Genomic DNA, 13,273 nt, shown 5'->3' on the forward strand with positions numbered 1-13,273 from the left:
AAGGAGATCAGTCCTGGGTATTCATTGGAAGGACTGATGCTGAAGCTGAAGCTCCAGTACTTTGGCCACCTCATGCGAAGAGTTGACTCATTGGAAAAGACCCTGATGCTGGGAGGGATTGGGGGCAGGAGGAGAAGGGGACAACAGAGGATGAGATGGCTGGATGGCATCACTGACTCGATGAACGTGAGTCTGGGTGAATTCTGGGAGTTGGTGATGGACAGGGAGGCCTGGCGTGCTGCGATTCATGGGGTCGCAAAGAGTTGGACACAACTGAGCAACTGAACTGAACATGTTATGCAACAGTGTGAACACCCAATGATCACACTTATGAACTTCAAAAGGATCATAGCTTCTTAATTGTATAGCCTGGAATCTATACCTTGGGTATAGATACTTGGGTCCCAAGCTCATCTGATTTAAACTGAGCACATTGGCTCCATTGCTTTCAAGCTATATGTTATCCTAATCTGACCTGACTTGAGTAACATCTGCAGGGCAGGTCTAGGACCATTTCAAGTACATGAATTTGTTGTAAAGTAAGTATTGCTGTCACTACAGGTCATATGTAGACTGTGATTCCTCCACTGGACCCCTATAAAACTCTTTTCATTCCTTTTGTGCAGGCTATGTGTTGTCTTATCCACTTCTGTATTCTTAGCAATAAACACAGTGTACTCTCTATGTCATGAAATTTTCTGGATTCTTGGAGTGATCCTGTACCAGGCACTCCTACGTGGGAGTTGGAGTAACTTGCCTACTCAAGGATTTTCTCTGTAGGCAAGAAATGGGTGAGGTGGAAAGAATTCATAGTTGAATGCATTTAAACCAAGGCTGTCGAGTCTTTCTCAGGGATGCTGAAGAGTTTCCTGCACCAGGAAGAAGGCTGAACTGCTTTCCAATTCAATGATTATAGTCTATGACAGTTTTCAGGGTGTGTTTTATCTTAACGTGGCCTGACTTCAGTAACAGCTGGGGGCAGACCAGGTATCATTGGAGGGAGATGAGTTAATTGTGAACTGAGCCTTGTGATCATTACAAGTAATATTTAGATGATTCAGAGAAAAATTTGCTAAAATTTGAACCTTTTGAATCCTTTGCTACAGATTAAATAAACCAAACCTCTGGATTTTCTATTCCCTCTGAGTTGTAATCCAATTGAAATTTGACATAAATGAATCATGGTTGCAAAAGCCAGATGAAGAAACTGAGGCCCAAAGATGTCTTAATTTGCCTCCCAAGACTCGTGCCCCTGGTGACTATTAACCAGTGCCGTAAACCTTTGGTCTAGGTAACTACCATGACCCATAGACACAAACAAACAAAAATCAAATTATTGTTTCCTTTATTCACAGATTGACGTTTGTGACCTCTACTCTCACCTTTGTCAATGCACTACTGCTGAGGCTAGCAAACTGTCTAGGTCTCCCAAGTCTTAAAAGGCTTTCTGGTGCTGCCAGTTACTTAGGACCTCAGTGAAGCATAAAACTGCTTAATAGTTATTCATTCTACTCTTTGGTACTTATAACTTGTTACTCATGAAAGCCAAAATCTGGCCAAATAGCTCTGGTCAGGGGAAAAAACCCTCTTACCTCACTACTTTATTTAATGGAGGAAATCAATAGGAATGTATTTCCAGAACAATCCAGTATCAGGGTTGGTCACATAAGACAAATTAAAGTCAGTTGTAGAAACGGCTATACCTGGAAAGGAGTCCAGTGGTAGATTCGGATTAGTAAAAAAACCAGTACAGACCATGACAGCATCAAAGATGGCTGACTCTTGCTTCCCTTCACACAGAGTGACTACCTCCCACTGGCCTGTGGCAGTAAAATCTGGGCGTTTTCTTACACTGCAGACTTTTGTCTGAAAAAAGAATCATAGACATGGTTAATAGTTTTCAAGATTCCAGAAAGGGCTTGCTGGCTGACATGCCAATTATTTAAAATGTTCTCGAGCACAGACTAAATATAATAAGCATAACCCTAGACGTTGAATTGGGCTCTCAGGTTAATCACAATTTTCTGGATGGAAGTATTCTAAACTTAGAGTTATAGAGGGGTATTGAAGAGAGGTGATAAGGTCCAAAAATTTTAAGTGATTTGCTCCAAGTCTCACAATGAGTAATAGAACCAAGATTATAACCTAGGATATTTCTGTGTTTTTGAAATTCTTTTTCTGCCATGTCTAGTTCCTATAGAAACAGCTCTTTTTTTAACTTTAAACTTTTTATTTTGTATTGGAGTATGGCCAATTAAAAATGGTGTGGTAGTTTCAGGTGAACAGCGAAGGGACTCAAGAGACAATTCTTTTCAACAGTTCCTTTCATAGAGACATGGATAGTATATAATTGAAAATATAAATCTGGTCACAAGTATCTTAGCTTATGAAAGGCCTTATAGGCTATGGTACTGAAGTTTGCCCAGACTGAGGCAACTATGGAAAAGTGCTCATTTTATGGGTGAATTTCTGTGGAGTTGATTGAATTTCAAATACGGTTGATTCTTGAACAACATGGGTTTGAACTGTGCAGGTCCACTTATATGTGTATTTTTAAAAAACAGTAAATATTACAGTACATAGGATTTATAAGTGTTTGAATCCATGGATGTGGAACTGTGCATACAGAAACAGCACAGAAATGCAGGAAATGGGAGATTTCCATTGTGTAGAGTTGGCCCCTCTAATCACCCATGTTGCTCCAGGGTCAACTGTGGTCTATTTTTATTCTCTTCCAGTATATGTATATCCATGGGTATGAGGTTCTGATTCAGAAAATATATAAAAGAAATTTACAAGTCAAATTTAAAAGCATAAAAGAGACTTTGCTGCCTCATTTTCCTCTTCGGGTTTCAAAGAAGACAGACTTCTCAAGTCCAACTTAATGGTTCACTGTCTGGTTTATCATACTTGAAGTGCTTGTTGGGGGGTCTACATTTGTATTAGCAATCATCTTTTTAAAACATAAAATTTCAGCTAATTAAAAAATCATTCAAAATAAAATTTATTTTTATCTTGAAAATACTGAATTTATCATTGAAAATTTAGAATGTATAGAGAGGAAGGAAAAACAAAACCTCTCACAGACAGCTGCTTGTGTGTACTTTCTTAAAACTTTGGTGAACATCCAGTTTTATATATATATTTTAAAACAGGCTTGGAAAGCATGTAGTGAAGGAAATGTTCAGGTTCAGAAATTCTGATACATTATTAAAAATATTTTTGTGGATTATATCCATTGATTGTGGCACTGTTTTATTTTTACTCTATCCCATGGGAAATAAGGAAGTGGGATGAAATATTCTTTGGACAACTTGAGTACTTTTAATTTTCTCCAGTTTTATTGAGATATAATTGACATATAACACTATATAAGTTTAAAGTGTACAACCTAATGATTTGACATGTGTGCATATTGTAACATGATTACCACAATAAGTTTAGTTAACATTTATCACCCCACATAGTTACAATTTTTTTCTTCTGATAAGAACTTTTATGATCTATTCTCTCAGCAACTTTCAAATATACAGTATGGTATAATTACCAATACATCTCCAGGATTGATTTACACAATATAAAATGTATCTCCAGAACTAATTTGTCTTATAACTGGAAGTTTATACCTTTTGACCACCTTCCCTTACACCCTAGCCTACTTCTGGCAGCCATCAGTATGTTCTCTATTTCTATGAGTTTGGTTTTTTTTTATTTGTTTGTTTGTTTGTTTTGGCAATGCTTCGGGGGGCATGAGGAATCTTTAGTTTCCCAACTGGGGATTGAACACATGCCCCCTGGATTGGGAGTTCAGAGTTTTAACTGCTGGACTGCCAGGGAAGGTCCCTTTTTATTTTTGGATTCTACATATAAATGAGATCATATAAATTTGTCTTTCTCTGTCTGAGTTATTTCATTTAGTATAATGCCCTCAAGGTTCATCCATGTGTTTGCAAGTGACAGAATATTTTTTTTACCAAGGCTGAATAATATTCCATTGTCTGTCTATCTTATTTATTAATCACCTATTACATTTCTATATCTACTTATCCATCAATGGACACAAGTTATTTCTATAGTTTTGCCTTTGTAAATAATGCTGTAATGAATATGGAGGTACAGACAGTGATTTCATTTTGATCAGGCATAGTTTAAAGGTTGTGAATGTGAATCTTACATGGTACTTGTTTTGATCAATCTTTCCATGCATGTTACTTTTTCTGTGTAATTCTCCATGAATTCCTAACCATCCCTACCTCTTATAGGGAGGATAATAGGAGAAGAGAATCATATGAATTTTCATGTGTTTCTTGAGAGAAAGGAAAAACAGGAAGAAAGAAAGAGGATATATTTATTTGCTTCTGTCTTTCTACCTACCACCTGTCTCTTCCCCTAAAATGGGAAAGGAGGTGGGTATGGTCAATGAGAAGAACAATGTCAAAGATTTTTCTAATTCCAAAGATATCTAGAAAAATTTTCCTTCAAACAGTGAGATTTTCTTGTATATGAGCCAGTAAAAAGGACAGTAAAAAGGGAGAACCCAGGAGCTGGTAGGAAGCTCTCAATGTCCCTGTGTATAGGCATTTGGCTCAAACTGAAAATGTGATTTGATATTTTTAAGGTCCATTTGGATACTTGGATGGAAGCATTGCAAACTAAAAAAATTCTACAGATGAATCCTTAAGCCAACTATTCACTTCCACCTCCAGATTTACTTAGGGTGATTGTAAGTAAAAGGGGAAAAAGAATCCAACCAGGTGTTGTTGGTCTTGCCAGTTCATTCTCTCATTTATAGAACCCCAGGTAGAGAGAGATAACACAAAATAGGTAGGAAATATTTCCTGACTGCTAACTGATGTTTTGTGCCTTTCTTACCTTGAATTGAATGCATTCCAGGAGGTTGAACCGGTTTGCATACATTTTGAGATAATCCAGGAATTGAGAATTTGGCACATAGTTTGGATAATCTTCTGGGAATGGAAAGTCCGGGTAACAAGACATCTCCTTGCAGCTGTTGGAAACCACAGACTTGTAGAGGCTGGCTCTGCCTTCTTCAACATGTTCCTGTACAAGCAGTGCACGCACATGAGTGTGTATGCATGTGTGCATATAGCGTGCACACACATGAAATGAATACTAATTTTTAGATATTTGAAACATTGACTAAGATTAAGGTGACCCAGACAATTTATGTATGCGACCTTCTACTTTCTAATGGGATTTGGTATCCTGCACTTAACTTGAAAAATGATGAATATCAGGATAAGAATTACAATTTCATCATTATGTGCTAACAAACATAGGATAAACTTACCTGTCTAGATTTACACAGTATCACTGCAAAATAAAGGAAAATATGGAAATACACCAGACTCAGAAAGTAGTTTCTAGAGGATGAACGGTTGCTAGGTATGTTGATTTCATGAGGTATTGTCAAAAGGATTATGGAGAAAGGGCATTCAGATTATGAAGGATTTTGTATCTAAAATTAAGGAATTTGAATTTCGTAGAAACTGATGGAAGTGATTCATATTAAATTTTGAAAATATAATTCTGGTTTTACAAAAGATAAAGGGATCTGGAAAGGAAGGGAACGAGGCTAGTTAAGAACTAGAAACACAAATCCATACAATTGCCAATGAGAACCTGAGCAAAAGCAATGACAGTTGAAACTGAAAGAGATTGGATTTGTTAGGTAGCAGAAAGGTAGAATGCATAGGATTGTGAAACTGATTAGATTTATGGTTTGGGAGAAGAAGCAGGTCAAGGGTTTCCAGACTGGACAACTGCGAGCATGGCAAAATGCTAAAGAATTTCCCATCCCAGTTTGAACTTAAATAACCAGCAAATAACAACATCTCAGACAACTAATACTACAAGGCTGAATAGTGGGCAGTTTTAGTTACTCATTTAGGTATATACATTGTCTCTGTTTTTTGGGTGTATTATAAAGGATTGTTCTAATTTCAGTGGGAAAGTTCTTAGCATTTTAATATTATTTGCCATCTTGGATATGTATAGTTCCTTTTTCCTGTGAAATAAAAATCATTTTTATGATCAAGTAGAAATGTGAATATAAACCTCACATATGGAGAGGACGTACTTTGTTCCCTCAAAAGGTGTGAATCTAGAGCTGCATGAAATGTGACATGTGTTGTGATAACAGAAAATAAAATTTTAACATATCTTTATAGTTTGAAGTAATGATACAGATCTCATCAACTGATGAGTTCCCATTATCTTGCTTATTTGTGGCTCCACATCTGATAGTCTTATTTATCCAGAACACATCTAGAAAACTGGAATCTAAATGGCTTCGGAGAAAGATGACTGTTTAAATCCTGACCTTTTATTCTGTAGAAGATCTAAAGCAGTGCTGTTCAAAGAGCCAGACTGGTATGAACTCTTTGCTACCAGTTTATGACAATGTAAGTACAGAAGCTGAGGGTAAGAGTCTTAAAACTTTTATAGCGATAATTTGACATTGTTCAGTATTCACGCATGTGGACTCCTTAGTGATGAACGGGATCCATCTTGGCTTTGTCTAAGTCATGTGATGAGTTGTGTGGGATTTGAACTGTGTAGTAGTCATGTGAGTAGGACTCCATTACAGTGTGTGACATTTCAAGGCTAGTTTGAAAACTATTACCCAAAAGTGCATAAAAGCTATAAGCTATTTTCTTTGATTGGAAGATAATTGATATTTGATTATAACTTTACAGAATAAATGGTCAGAACTGACTACTACTGGTAAAGGACTGAAGATAAGTTTTAAAAATACAGTGCCACTTGCTTCACTTTGGATAGCAGTTAAAAAAAGGAATATCCTGAGCTTGCTGAGGTTGCTTTGAATTTTTTTCTTCCATTCCATTCTTATATTCTGTGAGCCTCATTTCTTTATGTGTGCTGTTAAACAAAACTCAGAAACGGTTTAGATATATGTTAGGTCTTGGGAGGAGTGTTGTCGCCCATCCAATCCAGATTAGATAAAATGACAAACAAGAAGCAAGCTTAATTACCACATTATAAGCCTTAAGTATTAATATGTACGATGCATAGAGAAAGTGTGGCTATAGGTGTTTAATGGAGAACTGGTATTTCACACATAATGTTTTGTTTAGTAAAAAGTCACAAGTATAATAGTGATTTTCTACAGTAATTGCCTTGTACACACTTTCAAAGAAATTTGAATTTATGTTTTGTTTCATTTTCACCTTATTATAGCTCTTTTTATTGTATTTCACAAATATAATTGTCTATACTTCCTTGGAAATTAAAACAAACAAATCTGATTCTTTTCCACAGATTGAGGATCACAGCTGTTTAGATGAGCACTTCTAAATCTTATTAAGAATTGCGTGGGGAATCTTATTCATGTGTAGATGTTGACTTAGTAGGTCTGGGTGAGCCTGAGATCCTGTATTTCTAGCAAGTTGACTTGCAGATGCTACTGGTCATGGACCATGCTTTGAGTAACAAGACTTTAGAGCAGTCCTACCTGATAAGAGTGGGATGTAGGCCACACATGCACTTTAAAAATTTCCAATAGCCACATTAAAAAAGGTAAAGAGGATACTCAATAATTCCAAAATTTCATAATTTCAATATGTAATCAATCAAAATTATTAATGAAGTATGAACTTTTTTTCTCATATTAAGTCTTTTAAGTCTAGCGTATATTTTACAAACCTGAATCCAAATGCTAAATTTTCACTGGAAAAAGTGGATTTGCATACCCAAATTGTTAACAAACGCATAAAGATTCTCCAATAACTGAATTGAGTATTGGCTTTAAAATGAAAATTAATCAAAATTAAATGAAATAAAAAATTCAGTTCTGTAGTCAAATCGACTACATTCCACAGTTACCTGTGGCTGGTGGCTACCTTACTGGACAGCACAGGTTTAAACCATCCTTAAACTTGAAGCCAGGTATTAGAACTAAATTTAGTGTTGGTTTGATATAGTTAAACATGATCAAGTTTCTTCTGGGTTGTAGGAATGAAGAGAATGCGAATAGCTCTAAAGAGCTGTAATATTGAGAAGTGAGAGCAAACAGCAAGGGAAACAACTAGAGTGTAAGGAGAAAAACACCAGTTATCAACATTTTGGGATCAGTCAGTGTGTGACCAAAGCTCATTCACTTTTCTCTGGCATCTGAGAGCAGCATATTGTAAATAATACTTTGTTAATACTGCCGATTTCTAGTTAGCAGTAGTAAAAGGCTAAATTTGGAATATACACTGTTAAAGAAGGGTAGAGATGTGTATAATATCTTGTTGTAAAGATTTTCATAAAAATAGTTCAAGAAACTTTAAAGCATTTAGTAATGGCATATTTAAAAATCAAAGAGCAGTGGAGACTCACTGAAACTGGATAAGTCATGAAACCATGGTGACTTTAAAACAAATGAACCCACAAACAAAAATAGAAAATAAAGAAACCAAAACCAGCTTTGTTTTGCAACATTTTGGAAGATAACTGTAAAGGCAGGAAGAAGAAAACTTTACAGGAAACACTGAAGCCTATTGTGAAACAATGTATCACAGATGTCAGCCTATAGGGTGGAATCCAACATGCTCTGTCTCTTTCCTCCTCTGCTTGTTTCTCTTGGTAAAAACACAAGGTCTGATGTGTTTAAGGTATATACAGAGATTACAGGTCCATGGCACTTCTGAATGAGGTTTGCAAGTCCTGAGCCCTCCCCTCCAGGGTTTGCCTCTGTGAAAAAAATGTCCCAATGATTCCCAGGCCCCACTGGGACCCCTGGCGGCAGGCACTCTTGGCATTCTCTCCGTCTTAGTTTGCCAGTTGCCATGGTATGCTGTGTGTGGACTCATGTTTTTCCTGAGAATTGATGAGGGCACTTAGGGGAAACATTTTTGTCTTGAAGGGGCAACTGAATGAGAGGTGTGTGTATGTGAAAGTCACTCAGTCATGTCCAACTCTTTGTGACCCCATGGACTGTAGCCTGCCAGGCTCCTCTGTCCATGGAATTCTCTAGGCCAGAATACTGGAGTGGGTAGCTTTTCCAGTGGGTCCCCTTTTCCAGGGGATCTTCCCAACCCAGGGATCGAACTCAGGTCTCCCGCATTGTGGGTGTATTATTTACTCTCTGAGCCACCAGGGAAGCCCGAATGAGAGAAGGGAAAAGGGGAAATAAGAAGGGCAAGAATTGAGGGGTTTTTGGCTTCTTGGTCCACTTGGTGCTGCAATACAATAGTAAGGACATTATATTCAGTAGAACACTTCATGGGATTTCATGAACAGTCCAGGATTTGCACGCCCTTATTCCTGAGCTATGGCACAGACTCTGGAAATGAATGGAGTATAGTTCTAGATAGCGCAGGTCCTGGAGTCAGACAGCCTGGGTTCATATTTAAGCAGAACATTTTTAGCTGGGTGACCTTGGGAATTTTCTTAAGTTCTCTGTGCCTCAGTTTTCTCCTCTTGAAATAGGAATAACAATAGTACATATAACCCTTGGATAAAATGAAATGATAGCTCTAATCACAAAGAGTCAGACATGACTGTGCGACTGAACTGAACTGAACTGAATGCATTTAGAACACTGCCTGATAAGCTCTCAAAAAATATTAACTGTTTTGTATTATTCTTCTACAATTACCATGGAGATTTACTTTCTCAAGTTCTGTGTCCTCCAGAGAAGACTGTTGGCAATGGGAAGAAGCTTTGTCAGGTCAGAGGTCTCTCCTTTCTCATTTAAAATATGGATATAAAATGATAATTAAAGTGACTACTATATAGACACATTAGAGACTTTCTCTCAACACTGAGTGTGGGGAACCCTGAGCTAGGTTGTTCACAGCTCTTGTTCTCAAGAACAATTGTTTCCTTCTTTTCCTCTCCTTTGAACAGTCAGAGCCCATTTTACTTTGTCACTTCTTTTCCCTATAGTCAGACTGCCTATATATAGTCTGTCCACAGTCTATAGATCTGTCTTCAGATCTACAGCACAGGTGGGCTGTGGAAACCTCAGAGAAGGCTTGAGGAACCCCATGAGAGGGTAGGGGCCTATCAGGTGGATCTATTCCAAGATGATATGAATTCAATAAATGTTTGTTTAATATATGAATAAAGTGAAACCTACTAAGATTACTGAACTTAAAAAATAAATTTTTAAGAAGTAAAAAGGTATCCATTTAACAGATCGTTTCGACCCCTGTAAGAGTTAGGCTGAACACACCTAAAGAAACCTTCAATGATTTAAGGGGTGAAGTATTATACTTAATCATTGCCCTCACTGAATCCAAAAATATGTGGTACATAAGGTGCCTCGTGGGTTTGCTGGGTTGCTCAGCTGGTAAAGAATCCACCTGCAATGCAGGAGATCTCGGTTCAATTCCTGGGTCAGGAAGTTCTCCTGGAGAAGGGATGGTCTACCCACTCGAGTGTTCTTGGGCTTCGCTGCTGGCTCAGCTGGTAAAGAATCTGCCTGCAATGCAGGAGACCTGGATTCGATCCCTGGGGTGGGAAGATCCCCTGGAGGAGGGCATGGCAACCCACTCCAGTGTTCTTGCTCGGAGAATCCCCATGGACAGAGGAGCCTGGTGGACTACAGTCCATGGAATTGCAAAGAGTCTGATACAACTGAGTGACTAAGTACAACACAGCACAAAGCACATAGTGGGTACTCAGTAACTGGAATAAGCAAAAGGATACATGTGTGGAGGCAAAGACCTTGATGGACAGAGGAAGAATGTCATTCCAGGGGAGGATTATTGTTACAGAGATGTGAAGGGTGAAGCAGAATGTGTTTCTGTCAGCATAGTATAATTACCTCTAGATGGTGTCAGTGTTCTACATGAAGGCTATTTCTCAAGGCTCCTTCCTAACCTAAAACAGTCTAAGAGTAATATTAGTTATGAGCGACAGGATAATTCCTGGCATGTTTTTCTTCAATTATTCCTCTACAGTTGAATAATCAGCCTTTAGCATTACTGTTCTAAGCCTCCTTTCCCTATTCAGAGCCTGAGAGAGTTGGTTGTAGAACAGATGTTCCACACTTGCCTCCTGCTGCCACTGGATTTGGTGCTCACAGGTGGGTTGTTTTCTTTTGAAATGTTGCCAACCCCTCCCCCACCCCGGAAAAGAAATGGGCTTTCTTTTCCGTTGCAACCTTTGTCTGCTTCCTCTTTAAGACTGTGGTCTAGAAGAGGCCAGAGTTATGCCCATATGAATATTGAATTAAACAGCAGTAGTCCATAATCTCTATAATGTTGAGGGCATCTCTCCACTTATTAGAAACCTTCTCCATATTTGTTTTCTTAGGTTTCTGCAGTTTGCCATTTTATTTTTGCTTTGTGACCCCTTCCACCCAGAAGAGGTCCTAAAGATAACCCTTGTACATTTTGTGGCAAGGACAGCCCTTGCCTGGGCAGACTCTGATTCTACAGGTTTTGAATGTGCCACTTGCTTTGATTGCAAAGACACCTCCAACCGTCTTCTGTGTGTGTGTGTGTGTATCTGCTGGGGTAGGAGCTGGAAGGGATTTCTCTAGAAAGACTCAGGAGACTCATAGCACGTTAAAGCTGAAAGTCCCCTATAAGGTCACTTAGTTTAGAGATTTTCAGTCAGGCTCTAGAGGAATCTCCAGGTAGTACAGAGGTGCCTTAAAGAGGCTTCTGTATCAAGAGAGAGCTGCTGAATGAAGGTGGAGGTGATTTTTCCTGCCTCCCAAGACCCTAGTAATTTAGCTTTTATCTATTTTTTAAACTGACTCCATGTTCTCATTTTACAGATGAGGTAATGGGGACTGAAAGGAGTTGTTAATTACTTAGGCTACTGCTGGGTCACCCTCTTTCTCATCCTTTTGATGTGCTATCACTTGCCTCACAGTGACCTCTTTTTTCCTTCATTCTCCACCCTGACTTCTTCAGCCTCCACAGATGCCATGTTTTCCTGAAAGAACTGAGGCCTCCATTGTGTTTGCTCCTGTGTCTTCTCTCCTTCACCTCAACATCTCTTGTCCATGTCCCTTTTTCCTTCCTTTCCTGTCTCTGAGGAAAGTGTGCCTCTGCACTTTCCCAAGGCAAATCCTTCCACTTGGATCTGCAGTTCTACTTCTTCCTTTTACTGCTAGGATTTTGTCTCAATTTGGGCTAATGTATTCAGTCATTTCCTGTTATCCCAAGTATATTCTCTTTACTTGAGAGAAACATATATGGGTCTTCCTATCATGCAATCCAAACAAACACAATAGCAACAAAGACATTAATTCTGCTTATTATCCATTGCTTTCTAAATGGAGTGTGTGCATGTGTGCTCAGTTGCTTCAGCTGTGTCCAACTCTTTGTGACCCTAAGGACTGTAGCCCACCAGGCTCCTCTCTCTATGGGATTCTCCAGGTAAGAATACTGTGGGGGTTTCCATGACCTCCACCAGGGTATCTTCCCCACCTGAGGATAGAATCAGCATCTCCTTCATCTCCTGCATTATGGGCAGATTCTTTACTAGCTGAGCCACCATGGAAGCTACTTCTAAATGGAGTGTGAATCCTCAAACATTCCACCACTGTCCTCTTCTTCCATGTTTTCTCTTACACATACCCCATGTACCAATAAGCTATTTTTATTTTCCAACAAGCACAGTACTTTTTCTTTACAATATCCTCCCTGGTATTTCCCACTCAATCTCATTTGCCTGTTGAAATCTTCTAGAGTCCATCACACACTATCTCCTCCATGAAGCCTTCCTTGGCTTCCCTCAAGTGGATGTTATCCTGACTTCATTTAAATGCCCATAGTACTACTGCTCCCGACTTGCAAGATCCTGCCCTTTTCTATCAGTCTCGTAAAGAGACTGGGCATCACCACAGGGCAGGATGACTGTTTCTCATTTTTGTGTCCCTCACAGTGCCTTGTGCATAGGTGTTTGATCTGTCCAATTACATAGCCAGTTGGGCACAGATGGATCTAGAACACATTTCTCTTGATTCTTCATCAATGATTTTTTTTTTTTTTTTAGTGTGTTAATAATTGGGTATATGTGATTGACATAAGGGGCATTTTTCTCTGGTATCCCAAGGTCTCTGGGCTTACATTTTGCTATGACTGAGATTACTTTAACCAAACAACTCTACTAATTGTCCCTCTATTCTGGAAATTTATTCAGCAAGCCAGCTCTCAACTCTGATGGATTAATGCTAACGCATCAGATTAATTAGTGGTAATCTGAGGTGTTGTGTTAAGAAGGATTCTGAGGTTAATTAGGTGAAGGGAATAGTGTTTGACTGGGTTTCCCTGATGTCTAGAGA

The 13,273-nt window shown here is 38.6% G+C and overlaps 1 protein-coding gene across 3 annotated transcripts in view; it reads right to left on the reverse strand.

Annotated features, from left to right (window-relative positions):
* The window catches only part of FMO1 (flavin containing dimethylaniline monoxygenase 1), a 38,923-nt gene that overhangs the window by 11,779 nt on the left and 13,871 nt on the right, over positions 1–13,273 (reverse strand). For all 3 annotated transcript variants that reach the window (XM_070385308.1, XM_005902397.3, XM_070385307.1), the window contains exons 3-4: positions 4,873–5,061; positions 1,704–1,866 (exon numbers count right to left, since the gene is read on the reverse strand). In XM_070385308.1, coding sequence (XP_070241409.1) covers positions 1,704–1,866; positions 4,873–5,061 — 352 coding nt within the window. The remainder of the gene's footprint in view (positions 1–1,703; positions 1,867–4,872; positions 5,062–13,273) is intronic.

This window comes from Bos mutus, chromosome 16, assembly GCF_027580195.1.
Source record: "Bos mutus isolate GX-2022 chromosome 16, NWIPB_WYAK_1.1, whole genome shotgun sequence".
In the NCBI taxonomy this organism is placed as follows: domain Eukaryota; kingdom Metazoa; phylum Chordata; class Mammalia; order Artiodactyla; family Bovidae; genus Bos; species Bos mutus.